At 30.8% G+C, this 27,171-nt stretch overlaps 1 protein-coding gene across 4 annotated transcripts in view; it reads left to right on the top strand.

The window, feature by feature from the left end:
• The window catches only part of LOC143258608 (uncharacterized), a 56,663-nt gene that overhangs the window by 15,593 nt on the left and 13,899 nt on the right, over positions 1–27,171 (top strand). For 3 of the 4 annotated variants that reach the window (XM_076517813.1, XM_076517816.1, XM_076517814.1), the window contains exons 4-8: positions 4,566–4,815; positions 7,458–7,563; positions 16,690–16,892; positions 20,995–21,118; positions 23,838–24,114. In XM_076517813.1, the coding sequence (XP_076373928.1) occupies positions 4,566–4,815; positions 7,458–7,563; positions 16,690–16,892; positions 20,995–21,118; positions 23,838–24,114 (960 nt within the window). Of the gene's footprint in view, positions 1–2,099; positions 2,206–4,565; positions 4,816–7,457; positions 7,564–16,689; positions 16,893–20,994; positions 21,119–23,837; positions 24,115–27,171 lie in introns of all 4 variants that reach the window. The other variant, XM_076517815.1, reaches the window with a different exon arrangement.

Genomic DNA, 27,171 nt, shown 5'->3' with positions numbered 1-27,171 from the left:
CACCTGCTAGAGTTCTCACTCTTGAATTTTCAAAGTAACATAGACCATGAACTTTTAATATCGTCTTGTGTACTATACTTTTTCAACTGTGTGCATGAATTGTGCTCGACTGACATTGAAAACATGGTAATAATTTCAGAATTATTTGTAATATGAACTTTTAACAACTGTCAGAAGATTCATATGTTCAACTGTCAGTTCTATGTTTATTTGAAAATGTTTAAATCAGCTTTATACAAAATGTTCCACAAAAGTGTCTTACACTTCTATCATGTCTCAGCTGTCTTTGGAGTCAGCCAACTCACCAGAAAGTGTTACCCAGAGTAATAGAAGCTAATGCTTTTTTTAAATACGGGTAACAAATTGAACATAATACATACATTTGTAATTCTGTAATTGATAGTTGTTTCTCAAATCTTTAGATAAACAGTTTATTTTTAATCAGATATAAAAACAAAAACTCAACAATCTTCAAATATGGTACTTACAATTCCCTCTTATCTGGAATTTACTCCATGTGAGCATTCTGTCTTAAGTAAGGGATTCATGTGTGTATCTGTCTAGAATCATGTCAATATTTTCATCACTGTGTCCAATATTGAAACGTTTTTCTGCAGATTGGTTCTTTGGTTATTTAATTCATTACCTATTTTCAGTATTTTTATGACAGATCCTTTCTTGAAATTTAAACAATGTTTGCAGTGGGACTCCCATTTTTTTCAATTCATTACTCTAGATTTCTTCATTCAGAAGAGTAGAAATTAGGTTAGTAACCTAGGTTTGTACAAAGTAATTATATACAACAATCATGGTAAACCTGAGCTAGATGCCTGATTTACTTTATTTTATGCAAAGAGTATGGAAAGTTATGTGTTGGACAAACAGACCACCATCTACATGATAGAATCTGGCAAAATACTACTCACATTGATAAGAAGATTGGATAAAGATGTATCTGTGGGTACTACTATAGTATCTTGGAGCAGAATGTCAATGACTTCTCTTTAGTGGGACTCAAATATGTTCTATCTGATACTGATAGAGATAATGACTTCAAAATATATTAAACCATAGACTGGGAACTCTTCACCCTCATGGAATAATTTAGTGCTTTCCCATTCTTTGACTTTTTTTAGTGGTATATGTTATGTCTTCATGTGGTCATGATATTTATCATGTTAATTTTGGTTTTATGTAGTTCAAATTTTTTATAATAATATATAATGTTATATTTTCTACCTTATTACAAGTATGGTTTTCAAATGTTACTGAACTGTATATTGTTGTTAAAACTATGTGATGTTATCTGTGTGTTTCACAGTGTCTTCTTCAAATCTTAATAAATTATTTTGACAACATATAAATCTCTCAGGCTTTTATTTTTTTCTTCAGCAAGATACAAAAATGGGCAATCTTGGTTTGTATGGGCACTTCACATACCAAAATGTCCTTTATATGCCTTTTTATCAGAATGAAATATTTTCTGTTTTAGATCAGGTTACTCGTATTACTATTTTTTTTGGTTGTAAGAATTGTATGGACTGTTCTAGAAGATCCTGGCATAGCATTTAGGATATGAGCATCTTAACTTAAGTATTCCCTGATTCATCTGATATCTATGCTGCCAAACAAGTTAGTCGTGGGAGGCATATCTATATGCCTTTTTACAGGATCGGTCACTGGCCCATGCTTAGAAGTGGGCATTAGACTATTTTAATCTCATTTTTTTGTCTCATGCCCTTGGAACTTCTGGACAGACTATGATTGGTAATTCACTCATAACTTTGAGCTTCTGATTGGCCATTCATTCCATTTAGAAGGGTACTGCTTTATGTTTATTCCTATATCCCACCATCCATTTTTGAAATGGGTATTGTAGTTATTTCATGAAATAGAGATAAGTTGACTAATTTTAAACTCAGTCTTCAAATTAAAGTTTATTTCAAAATTTATTTCACCTCAATATGTGCTTCCTTCATTTTCTGGTTTTGTTCTCAGTTAGAACAGTTGTCTAAAAAGGTTAATGTTGTCTAGTCTCATTGTGAGTGTGTGCAAACATGTGACAGAAAACCACTGGATGAAGGAGTGGTCTCTTTCAGGAATAGATGTGTGGACATGCCATCACAGAATGATGAACAGGAGAGAAGGGAGTTAACCTTAATGTAACAGTCAAAATTTTGGAGAAAGTTATTGCTGTATATGGAAGTAAGTATCTTTTTGAAATTTATTTTGTTTTAAAAATGTATAATATGATACTTGTATATGTGTGTGAAGCCATTAGTAGCATGAACCTTTATGTGTATGTAAATGGAGCTTGACTAGTTTTCTCTTAGTTGTGTATAAAACTTACCTGTTGTGGACTAGGGCTTCATTATATGGATCTGTATATACATTGAAATGGACATTGTTAGAGGTAAAGATGTAAAATTCAATGTTGTATGAAAGCTGTGCTAAAATAATTTTAGGTACTATAATTTAAGCCAGAAACAAGATGAGAAATCTTTATTAAAGAACTTGAAAGGTGTGGTCATGTTTTAAGGGTTATTGATTTTATGCCAGTATATTTTCAAGTATATGTTGTCAATCAAATAACTTGTACTTTCTCATATTGTGATTTTTAGGTGGGTAGGATCAAATGAACGTGTTCATCATAACCGAAGAAAAAGTTTAACGTGATGTTACAATATTACAGTATAATTATTTTTAAATGGAGGGGATAGATATATGAATGCAGATGCCACTCAACACATGAAGATCAAAGAAAAACAAAACTGTTATATACATACAAAATATAATAACATGGTTTTTATAAATAGCATTTATTTTTAATTTTGTAATACACAATAGAAAAAATTGATTAAAAATTGCTTTAAATAGATTTTTGTAATTATCAAAATTTATGGATATTTTTAAGGAGACATTTAATAGTTATTTCTAAGACTTAATTAGTTTTAAAATTAGTTTTTAGTAATGGTGTTACAGTATTTGTTTTGTATACAAAACTTTGGCATGACCAGTTACAATTTGATATTGCTGTAGTGTTTTTGTTGTTGTTGGAAAAAGACTTGTGGGGAAGTTTAAGTAGATCAATTGGATTTTCTTAAAATTAATCTTGCAGTTGCTGTGGTAACTTTCTTAATATTTTATAATAATAATAATATTGTTTGTAAAAATAAGGCAGAGGAGAGAATTATCAGTAACAGTTTGCTCCTATATTAAATTTTATAATGTGCATAACAGGGGGGTCTCGAACCCATTTCAAAATTGAAAGCATCAAGCTAATGCCATATCTGCTTAATAACCCAGTTCCAATACTTACAATTAGATTTTATCATATGGCACTATTGCTAATGTTCTGCTGTCTAAGGAGGATTGTTTTCTTTCTTGTTGATGGCCAGGATTTGATCCCAGTTTCATATGTAAGTCTGGCATGTTATCCACTTAGATGGATCTTCATCCATCTAACAGAAAACACTCTTAGTAAAACTAGCATATAAATCAGCAAAGCTTGAATACTCCTTTTAAAAACATTGAAAAAGTTAGTTGATTCCGGTTCTAATGGGGAAACCTCTGTTGGGTGGATGATGCACCAAACTTCCATCAAGAAGAGCTAAGACTGAATCCTGACCACTATCAAATATCATTGTCAGAACTGGTTAATAATTAATAACTAGTTATAAAAAAAATTGCAAATTAATTGTATAGGCTACTAACCCAGACGTGATGGATATTATCTGATCACCACAACCTCATTGTATTTCCCAATGACATTTTATAATAGCATGGTTTGGAATAGGGAGAATGTATCACACCATATATTGTGGTTAATTTGTCCTAGAAACCAAAAACGTTTGTGAACAAACATAAATACCAGAGAAACTAATGTTTATTATTGTAATCTGTTTTGCTTTTTTTTTTTAATATATTGTGATACTTAAGTAAATTGTTAATTGCTTGTTAACTTCTTTTAATGGCAATAATATATCAAGTTTCCTTGGCATTTTTGTTTTGATGCATATTACCTTTCTAGGTGAGATAAAATATTGGTATATTTGTAGTGGGATAAAATAAGATATTAGTAATATTGAACACAACCAGCTAAATTAAGTCATTTGTTAGACAAAGTCATCCTTACAATAAACTATTGTGTTCTTCAGAATCCTTTAGAAGTGTCTGTAGGTTTGTAACATTTTGTTGTGCTTTTTATTTTAGTATTATAAACTTGTTGAAAAACTGCCATTAAAGACAGTTTTATTCAATTATTTGAAATTAATTATTTTTGTTATGTACATTTACAGCAAAACTCCATTTATTTGCACACCATTCACCTGTGACTTGCAACTATTAAAACATTGCCTTGCCAACTTTAATCACTGTTGTATTTTTAATGAAGACATGAGAATGTACCCACATCACACACATCTCATAAAAGTTGCATGCTTCATTTTATAAAAATTAATTAATGGGACAGTAAACACAAATTGTTATTTTCTTAGTGCACCTTATTTACCCATAAATGGTAAAAGGAACTTCACTGTACAGTTGTTTATATATATTTTTTTCAGAATCAACAGATGATGTTGTGCCAACTGTAGGGTTTTCCAATATAGAAAGAATATATGGAAAGTTCCGACTTGTTATATATGACATAGGAGGAGGAAGTAAAATCCGTGCAATCTGGAAAAATTACTATGCTTTAGTATATGGTATTGTTTTTGTAATGGATGCAACTGAAGCTTCAAGAATTCCAGAAATAAAACATGTTATCACAGAGGTTCTGCAAGATCCCCGAATAGCTGGAAAACCTGTGTTAATGTAAGTGTTTTTTTCTTGACTGTAGAAGAAACTGTATAAATGTCATGTTGTTGCTGTTTTCTGTGATTTGTTTGGTTTCTATTTATTATTGTACATTTCAAAATTTACTGCGTATAGTTTTAGTTTTGAAAGTTACAGCTGGTATTATTGTTATGAAATCTCACCAAATTTTATGTAAAGCAGTATAAACAGTGGATGTTAATCATGGAATCTAGTTGATGTTGAATACATATGTAAGCTTGAACTGCTTTTTTATGAACTGGGAGAGAAAACCCTCAAGTTGTTGGACTGTTTTGAATTTATTAAAGAGAAAAAAGTCTTTATTGGACTTGAAGGTACAAATTTTTTGTATTTGACTGAACTTTTACTGATACCAGATATTGTGCACCTTGTATGTTTTATTTAGTTTTAATATGATTGTCTTTTATGTTAAATTTAGTTGAACTTCATAAAGAGGAAATCTTCCATGTTGAAATCTTATTCACACACATAGCTGTTAAATGAATATTCCATGGATATTCCACACTTTTTGTGTATAAAAGTCTATTCCTGCGAACAGTGCAAATTTGAAGAAAAAAAAATTAGGAATTAAACTTTTCAAACAGACTGAAAATATTTTTGTAAATATCTTTTTTTTTTTTTCAACACTGAAATGTAAGATATTCCCTTGATATAAATTTGTGACTTATCAGTCATTGACATACTTTTATTTTTGCATTTTTGATTGGTGCCTTTGAAAGATTCCACATAATTTAATTAAAAGTGGATTGTTATCTGTAATGTATTGTGCCATCTTTGGATTTGAAGAGATTCCACAGCCCAAGGGTAAGTAAAATTTCAACTTACCTATAAACTATTTTCAGCCATCAGCAAGTAAAATCAGTGCAAAATGAATAATTAACCCCCCCCACAAGTCTTGTTTGACAAAAATATATTAAAATAATTTGATTTATGTTTCAAGTGAGGTGCATGTCCTTGTAAAATTTGCTGACTGGTCAAGCTCAGAATTTCTTTTACTGTTGCAGCCAGTTAGATGCATAATATTTTCCTGATATCCCACTTCAAATATTATGAGTTGATTTATATAGTAAGGATAGTTTTTATGATTCTGTAAGAGATGACGTTTTAATTCAGAGTAATGTATTGGCTAATTTAGTATTTTGTTATCATAAGCTTTTGTGCTAAAATTATATGTCATAATTACAACTTGTTTTCCTATATACCAGACAAGTGCATCTAATGGTATTTCAAAAAACTAAAAGCTTTTAATGTTGAGAGGGAGGAAATAATTCTAGTTCACTCCACCTACACACCAGCTTCTGTAAGAATGATTTCTTTTTTTTTACATTGGCATGCTTATGTATGGTTAAATACTCTAAAAGGTTTTTTTTTTTAAAGTTTGTATTACACTTCTACAACTAACAACATTGGTCTTTTGTTTTTGTATTATAAGAAACCAAAACTTGTATATTTTCATGAAACCTGTTAAAACTGTATAGTTTACTCTTATATACTTTGTCTTTTAGAAAGTTGCAGTATATTTTCTTATTTCATATGACTTGATATGCATTTTGATATATGTAAATTCATTTTATTGGTATCCCTGAAGAAATTATTTATATCTGTTTTGCTTTCCTGGACAAAGCTCAGATCTTTATTTGTTTTCAAAGTATGTTTAATATTATGAACCTACTAAAAATATAGTAATGGAATGAAATTAAAGGAAAGAAATAATTTTAAGACATTAATAATGTATGAGTGGTTTAGGAAAAAGAAACAATGAATACATACATTATGATTGTACATTATTTACAACAAGTTGGTTGTACCTTTAAAATGGAGGGCTCTTTAAATTAATTCTTGTGATGTTTTCTGTGCCACTAAACCTGTAATTTTGTAGACTATTTTAGTATTTGAGTCTTTTTAATAATACTTGTTGCAATAGGTTATATATAACTAACATTGAATTGGAAACAGCAATAGTCCATTGACTTATTTAAGTTTTAGAGAAGTATAATACATTAAATGCAATATTCGTTTCTTTTTTATGCTATGAGTAATGAAATTAGATAGGGTTATTTAAGATTTTTTTGCAAAAAACACCATCAATTAAAAACAGTGCAAAGATATTACTGTTACAAATCAAAACAGAAAGTTACAAAAAAAGTAAGATTTTTTCAAGCTATTTAGCTTTATTTCATTTTGATGACTAATAACCACATTACTTGCTTTTGATATATAATTATACCAACTTGTGTTTAGTGTATACTGTAGTATAGAAGAGGATTTTTTTTTAAGTCTTAGTTTTGTTTTGAAATTTCCAAACATATTGAGACCTGGAATCATTGTAATTCTGAAAAACATGTTTTGTATAGAAACGTCTTAATAATGTTTCTTTAGATAAATAATTAGTGAGTTTAATCTATGGCTAATAATATGCTTAAGAGTTTTAAAACTAAACAAAAACTAACAAGCATGTTAATTTCAAAGTCAGGATTACTTTTTATTTTAAGGAATACCTTAAAAACATGCATAACTTGAATTTGATAAATATGTATATGTGAAACCTTTTTGAGTAACTTGTAAAGTTCATAATACATTTTCCCCAGAGATTTTGCATGCTATTTTTCTAATACTTTTAGGTTATTGAATAAACAGGATCAAGAAGTAGCCATGAATGAGATTGAACTCTGTAGTCTTCTTGGTTTAGAAGATGTTGTGAATGATCAGAAGTGCCCAACAAGAGTGGTAAAGTTTTCATTGTGCAAACTGTGTGGATGTTGCATTTATTGATTTAACATTGGAGTTGTTTTTTGTTGTTGTTTGTTTTTTTTAATAGCAAGAAGTTGAAACATTTTGCAGTTCTAATGACAGTGTAATGTTATAAAGATGTTCAAAATTAGCTCATTGGTTTTTCTTTCACATTTTTAGACATGTTTTTGCATAAAAAGTATTTATTCTGTTAAACACATTTTTGTGAACTTAGTTAAATTTTAAAAAAGTATAAAAATATTTCAAGTTATTCTTTGTCAATTTCATACTTTTTTGCTGTCTTCAAGATTGTTTCGTTCAAGTAAGGAAATTCTTGTAACACACATACAACGTAGTTAGAAAGTTATTTAAATTATAATAATTTTAGGATATTGTTTTGTTGTTGTTATTATTGGGCATTATTATTTTGTTTTCTAAGTTGTACATTCATATTGAATAAAAATTAAGTAAAGTATTACCAACTTTAATAATAGGGCTAACTTTCATTGAGACATATAGAGTAAAAATAGTTTAAGACCTACAAGCATGTATTAAATTTTTTTGTTTTTTGTGTAATTTTTTTAAAATAATTATTATTAAAAGTAGATTAAATGTCAAAATTAGAAACTTATTAGGTTAGATCAGAAAAATAAATAAAAAAATATTTGATACCATGAGCATGTTGTAATTTGACCAATTATGCTGGTAACTTGATGGTATGTTTATATAAGGCTTCTCTACTGGGAAGCCCATTTTGGCACAAATCCAAGTGGCTGTAAAGCATTAAATATAAATAAACAAAAAATTTGAATTGTGTTTGTTTTTGGCTGTAAGAATAAATGATATTTAATTGTGTGTAACAGTATGCAATCATTCTAGTAAGAAAAAAAAAAAGAGTTCTTTAGATTTATTTGTATTTCTTTTGGTAGTTAGTAAGATAGTTAAATGGACAGAGCCTTTATATATAGTGTTAGATTAGAGAAAAACAGATAAAATATAAAAGTTTCATTTACAAAAACTGGAGATGTTTATTCAGGAGGTTCTAGGAGCTATCCAAATAAAATTCCAATATGAGACCTTACCTCTCTCATGTAATAGTTTTCTTTTTCATTCATTGTTATCTTCTGTATGCACAAATGTTTCAGTTCACACAAACCTTGATACTTCCACTTATACCATACATTTTACGGTTCTATTGTAATATGCAAATAATTATGCAACAACTTTCCACCAATAGTAGCACAAAACTCTCCTGTTGCAGCTAGCTCCCTCTGTATTGTATAATACAATCTTCACTTCTCAATTTGGCACAGTAGAGTGCAGTTGTTTCAAAATTTTGCTTGGACATTGTGAGTTGAGTGGTCTGCTGTATCTCCTGGCAACAGACCAGATTTTCATTTTTCTGGAGAACCTGTGCAGGAAAATGCCAATTTTGAAATCCTGTTTTCTTCTCCTTCCTTTCCCATGCTGTAGAAACAACCAAACTTTTATGATCTTCTGATATGGTGTCACAAGTATGTTACCTTTTGTCTATATATTCCCTGTGTCTGGCAATTCCTTTTCTTCCCTTCTGAACTCTATTCCTTTTTTGGGTTAACTAGTTTTTTTTTTTTTTTTCTTTTCCAAAGGTCAAGGTAAATTGGGGCCTGTTTATTGTGTTCAAGGATCAACATGTCTCGTACCACTCTTCACTTGGACATTCATGAATTAGTGTACCATCATTCTGATTTTCTGTTTATGTACTCTTGTACCTTGGAATTTTTTATCCCAAAATAAGAATCTGTCCCTTATACCACTTTGAAATATTTTCTGTGCCTGGATTTTTCTGACTCCCTCCTGCGTTACTACTTCCCCATTCATCTCGTATCTTTGGCTATCCACTGCTCCCTTCAGAGGTTGTTGGAGGACACTTATTTCCTTGTATTCCATGTAGGCACTCTTGTTTTCTTTAGTGGAAACTACCCAAATCTTTTAATAAAGCACTATTTGTACACGTATGAAACACAGCTAAGTTTTACTGTAATCATTCCAATCAAAAGCCACACTACATCACTGTACTCATAGAAACACTTAAGCATAAGACAGCCTTTTCAGAAACAATCTAAAAATATTGCATCTAAATAATTAAGGTGCTTTTAACACTAAGAAATTTGAGTTTCATGATTTAATTCAGATTGAATCATAATATCAGAAACATTATCCAAACAAGAAACTGATGTCACCATTCCAGTACTTAAATCTTACCCAACCCCTGCAACAGCAGACAAAAATAATATAGATATAGCTGTCATTTTTAAAATGGTTTAGCTAACATCATATAAATAGAAGAGAGTCTTACATTATCAAAAAATGAAAGTATATTTTGTGACATTTATTTAGATAGTGCCAATGTCATACCAGTAGTTGTTGTATATAATTCCTCTCAAAAGACTTAGATATAAATTATCTTCAAGCATTGATAAATAAACACTCTAAACCAATAATTATAAAAGATTTAAATTCACTACACGGAGATTATTTCATTCATCAGTTGCACAAATAGTAGAGGAACTGCACTCAACACACTAGCAGAAAATAATAGCATGCACATAATCAATATGAACACACCAGTAAGATACACCTCAACCATCAACACAGGAAAAGTATTAGATTATATTATTGTACCAGACACATTACTTAGAAAATCTGGAAGTCTTATGGTACACATTGAAATTTATAGAGATCATTTTCCCATTTCATTTAATTCCAATCAAACACATGACACCCACTAGTGTATATCTATACAGATGTTAACTGGAAAGTTTTAAACACATTTTTTATGCCTTTCTTTCTCCAATAACCATTAGCATAGAAAATAAACTTTAACTAGATAACTATGCATATCAAGGTACACTAGTCATAATGTAAACTACAAGAAAGTAATCCTCATATACTCTAGGGGCCATCACAGCAATCACTGGAAATACACTTACTTACCTTAGAACATAGATAAGTGGGAGGATTACTGATAAACACTTGTAATGTTTCCCTAATATCTAAAATTAATAAAATACATACACAAGCAAAATGAAACATAAGATAATTGAATAAACTATATGCTTACACTTTTGTATTAGTCTTGAAAATGCACGTGGTTATCCTAAACCTTTCTATAAAAAATTCAAATCACTAGCTTTTGAGAAAAACAATAACAGGTTCCACTACATAAAATATAAAAAAATACAACCAAAACAGAAATTGAGAAAGTGAAACTTTTTGTACACTATTTTCAGGATTCCTTTCAGAACTTAAAACTCCACAAACTTTAACCAGGATAACTACAAAACTTTAGATAAACATATAGATACCTATCCAGACTTGTATAATCCAAAATTTCCAGTGAACAGCTTAAATGTTGATGTACTGTTCAGCAGCAATGACATTCTAAATCACAGAGTTTCTAGAGGTGAAACAAAGATTAACATAAAACATTGAACATTTGGAAATGCAATAACAGAAAAACAGAAATATTATTCTTAAAAAACCATAAGATAATTCACATACTCATTCTTAACCTGAAGATGATCTAGGAAGATCAAAACATTGTTCTCTCCTATAAGTAAAAGTGTTAATACCCACACCAGCCATTCTGAGACATATTTTTATTTCAAGTGAGTTTCTTGTCATCGAGAAATTTCTTAACTGATTGCACCACAGTTGTTTGAATAAATAATACATTGTCAAGAACCAGAAACATTGCAGCAGAAATTCCATATGAATCAGTTTTTTCACAACTTTTATGCATTATATTTGTAAATAACATACCTTTTTCAGACCTCATATATACACCTTTTTACAACACATTATGCTGATGACAGTGCTGTTTGGAGTGTATCAAGAAATCCATTGATGGCAGCACACTGTGTTCAAAAATTGCTTAACACCATTAATTATTGATAGGTTTTGCTAAATTATATTAAAATTTAAGGTAAAATATTCCAAGAAAGCTTAAATGAACATAGCAAAAATTCTTAAAAGTAAAACTAAAATAAAGTAATATAGAAATTAAATTTTGTTCTAAAACCAAAGGTTTTGGTGTTACATTTGACAAAAGACTCACATGGTCAGAACATATGAAGAAAACACACAAAATCATCAGTAAATGCATTAACCTTCTTTCCTCAGGTATCATTTACTTAAACATGACACAAAGTTTGTCTTATATTAAAAATTTTGTTAAATTTCTTTTTATTTATGTTACACCAAATAGTGTAGTATAAAATCTTTGCTAGAAATCCATATTTTAATAGTATACTAGTTTTAAGTTCTTAGTTCTATGAGGCAATATTTTAAAAAACCTTGAATTTCTTTTAGTGTGTCATGTGACACATTTTATTTTACCATGGGATCATCCATAATTTATTCACCACCCCTTGAAAAAATACAAAATTAAATGTAAGTTACTCTATAAAATTATCGTTGCTCAGATAAACCACATTTATTACAGTCTTCAACTTGAATATAAAATTAGATTCCTCCTACCACACCCACCTGTCACATCCTGTCTTTTGTAATTTGTTAATGAGTCTCTCTTATGTTTAATTACACATTATCTATAACCAACAGAAATTCACTTTTCATCTATAAAATGATTTGTTGTATAACATTATGTTCTGAATGGTTTCATGTCAGTTTTGTTCAGAGTATCAACATCATTCCCATGAGAAAGTTAATGACTAGCTTGGATGAATTTGTAATGACCCTTGTCACAAAGTTAGAAAGCCAGAAAAATTTTGGGACTTAATAGAATTTGTCTACTTTTTGCATGTTATTACTCTATATTGTTTGGAGCATTATTTATTTAAATAAAAATTAATAATTGCAATACTATGAGTAGTACAAAAAATTAGGGTTAATTCTCTTCAGTAACCAAGATCAAGAAAAAAGAAGATTGGTTAACTTTCATATATCATGTTTTTCATGTTAATTCTTTATGCTTACACATAAAATTGACTAAAATGTAAAAATAAGGATATTTTTAGATTAGTGAAGATTAGATTAAATAAAGTAAGTAATAATAATGGTATAATAAAAGTGTTTAACAAGGTCATGCACACAAGCTGCTCATGATAGCTGTGGTAGCTTGTAAGTGATATAATTCAGTAGCATAACATGAGCTGCATGTGTCTCAAGTGATTTATAACTTATAGTGTGGACAGTTGTTAATCATGGTTTAAAGAGCAATAGAACAATAAAATTTAATTATAAATAGATGTATACTATTAAGAACTTGCAGCTACTTAAGATAAATAAATGTAGCTTCATATTACAATATGAGGTCATTCTAATATGGATTTTTTTTTTTTTGTAGTGATGACATTCAAATTGATCAGTTGCATTTTGAGTTGGGGTAGAGAAAATAATAGATAAACTATTAAGTTTTACTGAAAAAAAAACATTTGAAATATCTTTAGGAAATGCTATGGATTACATAAAGAAAGTTTGAGATTCTTGAGATAAGGAAAAGTATTTTTAATTTTAACATGAAAATTACTTTGCACATGGACTTTTCAAAACAAATACTTATTGTATTCATGAACAAATCTATTTTATTTTATTAAAAATACTTCACTAAAAAATATGATTTTCTTGTATGTGAAAGACAAATTTCTTGAGATAAGGAAAAGTATTTTTAATTTTAACATGAAAATTACTTTGCACATGGACTTTTCAAAACAAATACTTATTATATTCATGAACAAATCTATTTTATTTTATTAAAAATACTTCACTAAAAATATGATTTTCTTGTATGTGAAAGACAAATTTCTTGAAGATATGCAAGCTATGTTGAAAGTTAGTAGTATTAAATCTAAAAAACTTGAAATGAGTACAAAGAAGTTGTGGTCAGTCAAATAGACAAAACCTGTGTTGAGATAGTTAACCAGATCCCCCCATTAATTCAGTTATAAAAAGCCATTTACTGAAAATCATGAGTCTTTGTTGAGTCAAGGGTTTAAAGCTTCTTGTCATTCATTTAACTTTGGATCACTTTTGACTTTGTGTATGGGACATGCTGGTCTCATCTCACATGTTTAGTTGAATGTCATTTTTACGTGAGGTGAACCTTATTGCTGATCAGTTGTCTTGTCCTGATAAGATTCTCCCCATGGAGAAGTCTCTTATTCCTCAGGTATTTCAATGATCATGGGCTCAATGATTTGCTTCACTTTTGGAGGCATTAGCAAACTCATCTCATTTCCAAGCCAGTCCTTTTTTAGTCTCTGAGCCCACATCCTTTGACTTCGAAAAAAATGCCATCAGTCAGGATTGGTTCATTCTCTGTATTTATGCCTGTTCTCCTTTCCATCTCCTTCTTTGAGTTTTATCTATTATCCAAACTTTTATGTGTCTAGTCCTTCTTATTGTACCTTTTTGGCTGCTCAACCTTCATTTACTATCATTATTCTATTTTAATCTTCTCTTCCATCACCACTTCCTTTCTTCTGCTCTCTGTTTTTGACAACCTCCATTATTTTTGTGCCACCTCACTATTTCTACACTCCAACTTCATGAGTGGCATTTATCTGGACCCTTGTGAAGCAGTTTAGACTTTTCACACCTGTAGCATCCGTCCTTTTCCATTCAGTCTACCCTTTGTCCTTAGCAATGTATCAGAGTAAATGACACATTTTTCATCACTAGTCTGTACACCAAGGTCACCTCCTTTTTCTGTCCTAGTGTGTCCTATGTCTTTGACAATTTTATCTGGCTGTTTCACAGTAGCTCTTTTTTTTATTACCATTGCTGGATATTTGGAAGCCTTATATAGTACCTCCTGTTTTTCCCCATACCATAGAGGGTGGGTCCTTTCCTCTTATTTGACTCCTTTCATTTCCTTTGTCCACCTCATTGTATGCTCCTTCCAGTTTGGGACCTCCAAGTAGTTCCTCTGGCTCTTTCTCAACTTCTTTTCAAACCCTTGGCTTACAGTTGTCACAGATTGCATGTTTTTTCACTCTCATTGTTTTATGTACTCTTTACCACTGCAACTATGTTTCTTTTATATCTAGATTGCAATTTTTTCCTGGGATGTGATATCACATTTTCAATGATTTCCTTCTCTTCCATTTTCCAAATCAAGAGTATACTTTGCTCATTTTGTTCCCTGTGGTGTTATATTACTTGTACAGCTTCCATCCTCACCTGTTTATCTAGTGGAACCATTCCTCTATCCAAGATATTTCTCCTAACACCCTTAAAAATTGGATTTTCCAGCTTATGGGGTTGGCTTATTTTTCCTTGTTTGCTGTCTCCCAGTGTAATTTTGCTATATCCTTACATCAGATCTAGCACCTCATCTTCTTTTTGGCTGCCCACTTTCCTATTTGGGGAGATCATCCATGGTGGTGTGTAGACCATAGTGCACACCTTCTGTCATTTAATTCAAGTGACCATCTCCAAGTACTTAACACTGTCTGTTACCATTCTCCACAACTCAGTTAATCTGTGAGTGGGTGTTTTTTATTTCTTTATTTCCTTACAATGGCCATGTTTTACATGTTGGATCCCATGGATCCTTTGTGGTTAGTGATACCTATCCAGGTATAGCAATCCCTAAATTCACACTGTATGGCTTTCAGGTCTGTTGAGATAAAAGATTGCTGGTAGGTTGATCCTCTTGGTATTTTGCTTCGTATATATGCTTGCCTCAGACTGCTCCATATCATGGACTGTCATGAGTATAATAGTGTTGTAAAAGCTGCTCATCAATCTTATCCTATTTGAACAAATCAGGAACATCTAGGTTTTAAAAATAGAGATTCTGGCCTACATTGCACTTCCTTCAGTGTTGCATTATTCTTGACTTCTCACCTCATTATTCTCTCTCTTTGAGTGAATACAGGGATTTTACCACTTACCAGCTACTAGCTGCTGAGTGGTTTACCATGAGTGTTCTCAATCCCACTTGACGAGAGTAGAGCAGTGGTGTTCTGTTAGTGTAGCTGATGTGAACCCTTCTTCTACTATGGACTGAACAATAAATATCTAATGCTGCCTGGTTTTGGATTGGAGTTGACCCATTGATTATGTTTTGATGTATACCATTTGTCATGTCTAGCTAAGTATTTGACATGTTCCTTTTCTACCCAAATTAGTGACTTATTTTTATAACATACAAAGAGTATACATTTTTTAGATGTGGTGCAATTTCCCATAGTTATGTTCCACTACCAAGAGATACCACCATTTGCATGTCCAGCTAAATATTTGATGTGTTCCTTTTTTACGTGAATTAGTGACACTTATTTCCACAACAGACAAAGAGTATACATTTTTCAGATGTGGTGTGGTCTTTCACTGTTATGTTCCACTACCAAGAGATGTCACTTTCCATATGCATTTTTGGATGCATATAGATAGGGTGCTTATTTAAATGAACTTTGCACCAGTCCCTCCACTATGTCAGTGTGGAATTCTGTCTATTATGTGAGAGGTTGTGAAATATTGTATTGAAAGTTAACTTTTTCTACACTGAAAATATATTTCCAATAAATACTTACCTCTTACACTTCCCACTCAACCTCCCTCCCCAATTATGCTCATTTATATAGAAATGTTTCTTATACATTAGTTAAGCACATATTTTCTAGCATCTATTTGTATAGAGCCGTTTGTACAAGATAAGTAATGTGTAGGAATGTAGTTTATTAATAAAAATATTGTCAGAAACTTTTGATTAAAAACAAAATTTTGAATTCTCACTGTATATTTAGCTGCCATAAAGTCACAGAATTATTGAAAACCTTTTTCTCAACACATTTGTCTGTGACATTTTGTGATTATCATTGAAGGTATCATTGTTTTCAGCTAGTTGTGGTCATTGTAAGTATCCTTGGTGAAAATGGTTGGTTATGAGTGCATTCATGTCATGCTATAAGTTGGTGTTTCTGTATTTCATATGTTAGGGCATCAGTTATTTTTTCAAAAATGCATGCTTGAATGATTAGAAGTTTAAATAGTAATGGCATATTATTTATTTCCTTTTAATTGTCTGAGTTAGTTTTTACACTGTATAGTTATATTAGCATAAACTTTACAATGGTAGTTAAAATAAAATTACTTCTACATGTATTTGTACAGGAGACAACTTGTGCAATCAAACGAACAGCAAAGAAAATGGATCCAGGGATTGAAATGGGCTTTAAATGGCTTATTGGGTACATCAGTAAAAATTTTAAAAGCTTGAAAGAACGTGTTGACCAAGAAACCAAAGAGCAGAAAGAGTGGCAAGAAAAAGAGAGACAAGCACGATTTGAACGTGTACAAAAAGCAAGAGCTGAAAGGTAGTTACTGTCTTGATAATTAGCATTTAATAAAGTTTAGCATAAAGAAAACAATTCTAAGTTAACTCTTTGTCTTAAGAGAATCAAAACTAAATGATCTTTGCATAAATTTTGTTTGAAAAATATTTAGAAAATTTAAAGATTTTGAAAGATGATAAAACTTTGTGATTTTTTTTTCAAAAGCTAACACTAAATCATCTTGCAAGAAATATCAAAACATAAAAATATTTGTATAATTTGTATAAATTTATAGAATTTTAAAAGCAAGGTTATTTTTTCTCTTTGAAAATTATATTCTGTGAAACCTGAACAAGGAATTACACGTATCAGCAATCGCAGGGTGAAGGAATGCCTTGGGTCTGGCATGGCCTGCTGGATAGGATGCTTGACTTGCAATCTGAGGGTCACAAGTTCAAATTCCTGTTGTTGAACATGTTCATCCTATACATTTGCCATCTATGGCTGGCCACCCAGATATACAAATTCTTGGCTAAAAAAGAATTACAGTGAACCTCAAATTTGTTGGGATTAACCCTTTCACTTTTACCTTGGTGGATTTCCCTAGTCTGACCACAGGACCCCTAAGTGACCATCAGAGTTTTCATACTGTTATTGTTCAGCATGTTTAGTGTATCCCCCTAGCTTGAATTAAAAACTTTGCAAATTTTATGTAATATTAATGAACCATGGGCAATTAATTTTGATTAATGCATTCATTAGTTGTAATTAGTAGACTTAGAGCAAAACAATTGATAAAGATTTTTGGATTCTATCAAAATTCAAGCTATTGAATAGTGTAGTATCAACAACTGTGATAAATTTTGTGCAAATATTGACTTTACTGGTGAAGTTATTGTGTTCACTTCCCACTGGGTCACTTATTTGTTAACACGATAACTTCAACAATTGTTTTCTTATGAGTTTAATTACCACTAACAAAGACATTAATTAGAAGTAATTGCCCATAGCTCATTAACATTGCAGAAAATTTGCAATTAATGCAAGCTAGGAGGATGTTCACAAAGAGCATATGTATCAATTTTCACATTTTTATCATTCCTATGTAAGGTTATGTTGTGCATTTCTTTACCCCTGCCACATAAGTTATGCATATGACATATATGACTGAAAGTGTACTTTCAGATATTGCAGCATCATACTTTTGTTTTGTGCTCAACTTAAAGGATATAAGAAGTGTTTATCATTGTGTACACTTGCCCAGTTTTAAGGGTCAGTGCTGTCTTCAGTATTTTTACTATTTGTCTGTGAATGTATAGAGTCAGAGTGATTATTTTGAGGGCAAAGTGATTTTCATGTTAAGATTAAAAATACTTTTTTCATCTTAAAATATTCAAATTTCATTTGCATAATCTCTATAACCTTCTAAATAAATATCAAACATGTTTTATTCAGAAAAACTATATTTTGTTCATTATCTTTTCTGCTGTAATTCCATACAGGATCAGTCAATTTGACCATAAGACTTTAAATGTTGAAAAATATGAAATAAAGTAAATAGCACAGTTCTATCCTCTTTGGTATTGCCAACCAAGCTCCAAGGTACTTGAAACTACTGGAAGTTTTTACTTTCATCCTTTACATATGTTTATTTTACTGTTAGCAGCTGAAGTAGAAACTTGCCAAACATAAAGCAATGAATTACTGCTCCAACAATTAGACTTTTTACACAATATCATAATGCAATGCCTTAAACAGCAAATAAACTCATGCAGTGCAATTATCAGAACAAAAAACTAAGCATTTATGAGTAAATAATAGTTATTTCTACACATGTTCATAAACACACTATTTGTAAACCTACACTGTTAAATTCTGACCATTCCTGGATAATAACTAGCATCTAAATACCTATAAACTTTATTGGATTGGCTCAAACTTTCTACAGAACCATATCATAAACATTGTCTTGCAATTTATTACTTCAGACTTTACAACCATTATTCTGAAAACAAATTGATAAATCCTCTTCACTGTGTTCCTAGAGCTAGAATTACTATTATTTACTCATAAATGCTTAGTTTTTTGTTGTTATTCTTAAAACATAACACAATAACTAAATATGTATATGAAAAGTTATTTATATTACTTATAATGTTATTAAATTGAGTTGTACTTGCATGTCATATTACTAAGCCTTGCTACAAGTCTTTGTTTTTTCCTCAAGTGGAGAGGATGTACAAATTAATATTTGTTCAAAGTAATATGTATAAGGCGAGAAAAAAATAGTCAAGCACTAAGTGCATCAATCTTGACAGATCTTAAGTGGCTGTTATCTTGTTGTTTCTGGTATAATTTATGGCCTACCCTATTTTTTTCAATGTGGAGAAATTAAACAAGAAGTCTGCTTTATATCTCCTGGTTATAAACATGTTACTAAGTCTAAGAAAAAACTAAAAAAAAAACTGTTGCTGTAGAAACAGATTACTTTGTAATATTGGTGTGACATCTACCAGAAAAGAGCAAGTAATAAGCTAATTCTTGAAGTGACTTTGGCTCCGTAAAAGGAAACTAATGTTTTCACTTTGACCTAGTGCTTATAAAACCTGTATAGACAATGGTAGAGGTACTGAGAGAAACCTAAATAGAAATATAAGCAAATAACTACAAGATCTTTCAACTTCATGCACATCATGTGACAATGAACTGATGTCTTAATTGTTTCAGGGTTTTTTAAAAAAGAAAGGAATAATAACTTGGATAATATAAAACTTTAAATTGTAATGTACTTGATAATGTCAAGTTCATTTAAATACATTAATAGTAAAGTGGTTTAATTAGATTTTGAATGTAGGTAAGTATCACTTTGTGAAATGCACAGAAAGGAATTTAAAGAGTTCACTGGTATTCATAGGGTTAGAGGATATACTTACTATTTAAGGCAAGCATGAACAAGATAAAAATGGATTTTTATATCCTTGAATAATGTTGTTGCTCTAGACACTAAAACTATTAGAAATGCAACATTCTAGTGCAGTTTTGTGTTTAAAACTTGGAATGTATGATTTCACTTTAAAGATACAATAAGTGTGTGAGTACTTCAGATACTTGTGTGGTATTCTTAGTTTGCCCTGATTTCTCTCAGAGTATCCGTTAGGAACTACAGGGATTTATCAAATCCTGTATTACAGGGTATAAACAATCAGTTTTTATTCACAAATCAAATTCAGTTTTAATTAAAACTCAGACAAGTGTTTATATGTGTGTTGACTAGAGAGAGTTTTGTTTGTTTTCTACCTGTTTTGTTCCAAACTAGGAGCTGTGTTAACATGTTTCAAGATAAGTGATCAAGCCAAAGAAGCTATCTGAAAAGTAGACTGTCTGAATTGCTGAATTCTCTGAGTCACAGATCAAAATTTTAATCCAATCTATATTGAATTTTAAACTTGTCAAACAAAAGAATAAATAGTACATTATATACGAAATTTTCTCTCTCTCTCTCTCCCCTCTTAGTGCACATTGACATACCCTAGTGTTACTGTCATAATAATAAGGGAGTGGATAATATCCTTAGGCAGTCTCATCATTTATAAGTTGAACAGACCACTGCTTTTATTGATAGCTTAGTTCATGCTATAGTAATATATTTTTTAAAAAGGAATACTTGTTACAATCTATAAGACTAACAGTGCCCTTGAATAACCAAGACCAGAGAAATTTAGTAGTTCTGTTAAATGGTGTCCTGTATTAAGAATAAATTCTAAAATACTAAAATTCTAAAAAAGGAATACTTGTTACAATCTATAAGACTAACAGTGCCCTTGAATAACCAAGACCAGAGAAATTTAGTAGTTCTGTTAAATGGTGTCCTGTATTAAGAATAAATTCTAAAATACTTTGAAAATATGAAAAATTTGTTTAGCATCAAAGGAGATATGAAATGTATGTGTTCATATTTTACACTTGCAAAATAATAAATGTTAGTTGTTTTTTTTTATTTCAAACTTATCTTGCTTGCAATGTTTTGCCTATTAAATAAAGTAAGTTTATCAGTATAGGTTAAAATCTGTTATAATAAATTTATTATGACACTCTGTGTGTCATGAATGTTCAATGTATCAGAGGTTTGATTCTATTCTTCCAGAGAAAGATTAGAACGTGAACAAAAGTTAAAGGATGGCTGCAACAAAACTGAAGGGAGTGACAGTGACAACGACGACGACGATGTTGTTATTGGGAATCCATTCAAACCAGTGAAGCAAATTCGAGTACGTTTATTCAATCAGTGATATTTAATCTAAACATTTTTAATGTCATTTTTCAGTAGTATTATAAATGTTATTTATTAATTATTATAAAAATTAGCATGAATGCCACTATGCAGATACCTGTTTGTGTTAGTATTCATACCTAATTGAAAATAATTTAGATAAAAGTGAACATTTTCTTAAAAAAAGGAATTTTCTTGGAAGTGCTGCATGGGAAAAGTGTTCAAATTGTGCTGATATAAACTGTGATTTTTTCATATATTAAAAGTAGTGCTTTTTATTGAAAAAATAACAGTTGTAAGAACTCCATTCTCTTTGTACTATATTCACAAAGGGAATCGATAATGGTATAATCAGACTTTCACGTACAGTCCTACTGAAAGTTGTGTTCTTGTTGTGAGGAGAGTACTTTTTTTAAACTTGTGTTTTGTGATCAAGAAATGGTTGTTGCACATAGTAGTTATTATTCTAATTATTTTAATCTTGAATATCCAAAGAGTGAAAAATTGTTATGAATTTTTAGTTTGTGGTATAATTCAGTAGATAGCACCACATTATATTTATTATTTTGGTTTCATATGTACACTGCTGGCCAAAATCTTAAGGTCAATAAACATAAAGAAAAAAATATGCATTTTGCATTGTTGGACTTAACTACTTATTTGAGTAGAGCTTCCAAAGATGAAAATAAGAAAAGGAAAAATAAAAATAAAAAACGTTTTTAGCATTTATTAGGGAAAATGTGAACACTATAAAATTAGTCTAAATACTAGCTTGTTATAAGTTTAAGACCACACCAAAAAGAAGTCCTAAACAGGGTAGGAAGTGCCCAACAAGAGGTCTCAGTAATGAGTTGCACGGCCATCATTGTGAATAATTTCAAACAATTGCTTTGGCATGGTCGATATAAGCATTTGCAGAAGGCTGGCTGGAATGTTATTTTAAGTAGTGAAGATGGCTTCATGAAGATCATGCACTGTTTGGAATTGACATCCATTTCTATAGACATCTCTTGCCATTCACCCCCAAACATTTTCAATGGGGTTCAGTTCAGGCGAACACACTGGATGGTCCAAACAAATCACGTTATTTGCCATGAAAAAGTCCTTTGTCCTGTAGGCATTGTGGATTGCAGTGTTGTCCTGCTGAAATATCCAGTCATTTCCACACAAGTGAGGGCTTTCAGTCAATAAGGATACTCTCTCCAACATGTCAGTTTAGCCAGCTGCTGTTTGACGCTCCTGTATAACCTGAAGCTCAATTGTTCCATGGAAGGAAAAAGCACCCCAGATCATGATGGAACCTCCTCCACTGTATTGTGTAGAAAATGTCTCGGGTGGGATATCCTTATCGTGCCAGTAATGTTGGAAGCCATCTAGAACATCCAGGTTAAATTTCTTCTCATCAAAGAACAAAACCTTCTTCCACTTTTCTACGTCCCATGTTTGGTGCTCTTCAGCATAGTTTAATCGAGCTGTTTCGTGGTGTGGAAGGAAGTGTGTCCTTTGAAGATGTTTTTTGTTTTTAAGGCCTTTCTCTTGTAGATACCGTCTTATTTTTCTTGAGCTGCATTCTGTGTCCATAAGGGCCTTAATCTGGTTCTACAATCAGCTGATGTCTTGCCAGACAACCCATCAAATCGTCTTGCTCAACGCTGGAGAAATTTTCTTCCATATCCCTCAGGGTCTTTTAAGAAATTTGCAACAGCAGTTTTACTATGCCCAATCTCACCAGTGATGGCACGTTGAGAGAAACCTTGCTTTTGCAGCTCAACAATTCTGCCACGATCAAACTCTGTTAACTTTTTAGCCTTTGCCATGTTTTTACCCAATGTACCACAAGAGATGTCAGTGGGAGATGTTGACAACGCTAATGCTTGAACACAAATTGACTACATTTTGTTATGTGTTTACCGATTAACGCTTCATTTCAGTATGGTCTTAAACTTTTGACCAGCTAGTATTTAGGTTAATTTCATAGTGTTCACATTTTCCCTATTAAATGCTAAATTTTTTTTTTTTTCCCTCTTCTTATTTTCATCTTTTGAAGCTCTACTCAAATAAGTGGTTAAGTCTAACAATGCACAATTACACATTATTATTATTTTTTGGGAGTCTGATAGGAGGATCAGTGAGTGAAAGAGTGAAATAGTACACACTGCAGAAGAACTTCAAAATTTACTGAAACAAAAATGGTTATTTGTGTTTAACTGTTGTTCTACAGAAATAAAATAAGAGTAGATATTATTACATGGTAGAATATTTGACAAAAGTGTTGTTTAAGTCTAGTGTAATATTTTTATCCATGATGTATGTACAACTTTGCTTGCCTGTGGGGAAAGAAAAAAACTTGTATCAAACACTCACTAAACATGGGTCATCTAGACCAAGAATATTATGTAAGTAGGTGCCTTAACCTTTCTTGTTTTTTTAATCTTACATAACTGGAGATTTGTAAAAAAGTGAGTATCCTGGTTCATTGACTTTTATAATTTTCATACATTAATTCCACATAATCTTGAGAAGTGACAAAAAATATAGAATTTTATATAAATTTTACTCTTACAAGTATTTCTGTGTGTATTATTTTTGTGATTATTTTAAGGTTTTAGTTTAAATAGTTACTTTTTTTTTTGCCATGAAATATTAGATCAGTATTGACTTTTACATTTACACTTCAATACTGGGCAGAATGTTTCAGAGCATACTTTTGTCAACAGGAAGAAATGGAGAAAAAAGAACAATTTAAATCAGAAAATGATTTGGATGGATTCAGAATAATACAAGTTACACCCACACACACACCTGTTACTAAACCAGAGATAAGTGATGAAAGTGTTGAAGACTCTCCAAGCAATGAGGAAGTAATTGATGCTCAGTCTGAAACGGACAGTGACCAAAAACTCCAGAGTTCAGTTGATGTGGACAGCAGTGATCCTCTTAGTGGAAACTCCAGTGTTGGGTATCTTCCTCCAATTGATAAAAACTCCAAAAATGGTGATTAAAACATTACTGAATTTTATTTTTTAGATTTTTTTTTCTGTAGTTCATGCAAATTATAAACTCACATTTCTGAAATTGGCAAGCTAGGATATAAAATAAGAACCTCCTGTATTTTCTATTTGCTGAGATATCATAATATTTATCAAATCTACCATAACTGGCTCCACCCACCAATTCATCATTTGAGAAGACTTGTTTATCTACACTTTATTTTTATAATTATAAGTTTTTAGCAAATTGAAAAATCGTATATTGTTGTGGATTTTTAAATATTACAATCAATGCTATTTTCCAAACCAAAATTAAGTTTTTTTGGACCCAAATACACATAGTTAGGTAGCCTGGTAAATTACAGTAGATTTTTGTGGTACCAGTGTAATCACTTATAATGTTTTGGTATTCAAAAATGCATAAATAAAATCTATAAAAATTATTTTTCTTCTGTATCAACATGTGAATTTGGAAAAGGCTTATGACAAGGATTAGCAAGTATGACTCACAAGTGCAAAAGAGAACTTTGGAACAAGTATTCTTTATATACTGTTCTATGTTTTACAAAAAGTAGCTGAAATTTAAATGTTTATTTGTAAATAGTAAAAAATATCTATATATACATATGTATGATAACTCAAACATCACTGTGTCTTACAAAATACTTGAAACTGTATATTTATGTGTGAGAATAGTAAAATAAGAAACAAGGAATCCGTAACTTACTGAAGAATTCAGCATTGATCCTTAATGTCACTATATCAGGTTTGTTAAATATACTGCAACAGTTAAAATCCTGCTTGAATCAACTGAAAGTGACTCAGGGGTGATAGCTTAGATTAAACAAACAGTGCTTGAGGATCTTGAAAACAGATGCCAATGTTCACATTCTGATGAAAGTGTACTTTCTAGATTCCAGACTTGAAGTTATGCAATTCTTGAATAAATTTGAGAAAAGGGAAGGTGTATAATATAATATGGGAGAAAGTTATTTGACTGTAGATGCTAAATACTCAGTGGTTCAGGGGAAATGAGCAAAGTCACTCCATTGGAGAAGGGAAGGAACATTGTATAGTTTTAGTGTCCAGGAAGTTCAAGAACTACCAAAGAATAAAAAGACCACTGCTGGGTTAAAGATGTTGTTGTCTATTTACAAAAATAATAATGTGTATACATTACAGAATTATCTTGAGCAAGTGAATTGGTACATAGCCATTCACTCTTTACATCTACAAGCAACCCGTTGATATTCTGGGCAGATAATGCCTTTTTGTACATATAATTTAATATACTTGCAGTTAAGTACCAGGCCATTCCAGGTACCAGCATCTCTGCAGGAAAGTTGTTTAGTAGTACAGGTTATATTCTGAATGCCATGTGAGCCTCATTGGATCCAGATGTTAACCTTCTTTAGTTGCAGTATTTAACCTTGTTAACTGCTGACGTCTTTGTAAGAATAGTATTTAAACTTTTAACAGATATTTTAAATTATTAATTTGTGAATGAGGATTTAGTCATTATGTGTCTACTTTGTGATGTATAATTTGTGTTAAGTTTCTTAGTTTTTCTAATTGTAAATAAACTATAAATGTTATTTTGTGCATGTTTTATGTCTGTAACATCAGATACAGTGTCAAGGCATCAATGTTATTGCAAACATGTAAAACAATATTTAATTGCCTGGAATAACAGATCTGGAAAAAGTATACACACTGGGCATTATTGTTTGTACAAAGTTACTGATGTGTGTATAAATATTTTATTGTTTTTAAATTTTAAACAGTGCAGTTGCCTTGCATGTATGACACATTTTCATTTATAAAGTTTAGGATTAAAGAAGGAACTTAATTTTAAATTATTAAGTCTGAAATCTGAAAGCAGGGTTTCCTCTGGCTTTTTTTATTTTTTTCCAGTTAATAACATTTTTAAGACAAATCACAACTTGAACTTTATATGTTAATTCTAAATATATTTCAGTAATAATATTTATTAGAATCCATTTATCATTTTTGTATACTTATTTAGAGTAATTAATAAAGAAACAAAATTATATTGTCAATTCTATACAACTGTAGATAGTTGTGGCTGTAAAACATGACCCATTAATTAATTTATTTATTTTTTTATAATTTTTATACTCATCTTAAAGAAATTATTTATATTTGCCTGTCATCCCTTGAGAATATATTATCTATTTTTTGATTTTCAAGCCTTCTCTTAATGTTGTACAGATCTTGGACCTTATTGAAATCATATGGTAAATCAAGTTTGATCATTTGTTAATGAAAAACATTATAAAGGAAGTTTATGTATGGTTGGATACTATAGATAGAGCAAGAATTATATTATCACATAATAAATGTATATGTTTAAATTTTTGATGGTTTGTCCTTCCACTTTCTTTTTTTTGTGAACTGTGAAAATATTTGTGTGTTTATATGCTGCAGAAATTTTCTTCAATGAAGAAAAGTCCAATAACTTGGGACAAAACAGGCTTATATTAGTTTTTCATATGAAATGGTCAATTGTATAAATGAAAATGAAAATGCCATATTTTTAACAAACACCAATTTTATTAATTGAACTATGATCCTTTTACTGTAATGGTTTTCTTCCAGTGGGATACTAATGAAAATATCCTGTCTCTATAAAACTCCATTGTTTTGGAGGCAATAAACTATTCAAAGTCTTCGATAATAGTATTGTGATTCCTAAATGTTTTGTTCAGGAAAAGCAGCTCCAAATGCTGGAAAAGGTAATAATCATTTGGAGATAGGTCAAGTGAGTATGGTGAATGTTCCAAAATGTTATATTTTAATTCTCTCAATTTTGAAATGGTGATTTGTGAGGTATGGGGTTTGGCATTATCTTGCAGCAGAATTGGTCCATGCCTGTTCACCAAAGATGGCTGTTTGGTGGTTAATTTTCATTGCATTTTATTTGTTTGTTGGCAATAAAATTGTGTTGTAATTGTTTCACCTGGTTGCTGAAAGGAGTAATGGATAATTCCCTCTGCAGACTACCACACTGTTACCATAACCTTTTTTTGGGTGCAAAGGC

This window comes from Tachypleus tridentatus, chromosome 8, assembly GCF_004210375.1.
Source record: "Tachypleus tridentatus isolate NWPU-2018 chromosome 8, ASM421037v1, whole genome shotgun sequence".
Taxonomy (NCBI): Eukaryota; Metazoa; Arthropoda; class Merostomata; order Xiphosura; family Limulidae; genus Tachypleus; species Tachypleus tridentatus.
This window is presented reverse-complemented; position numbering and strand designations above follow the sequence as displayed.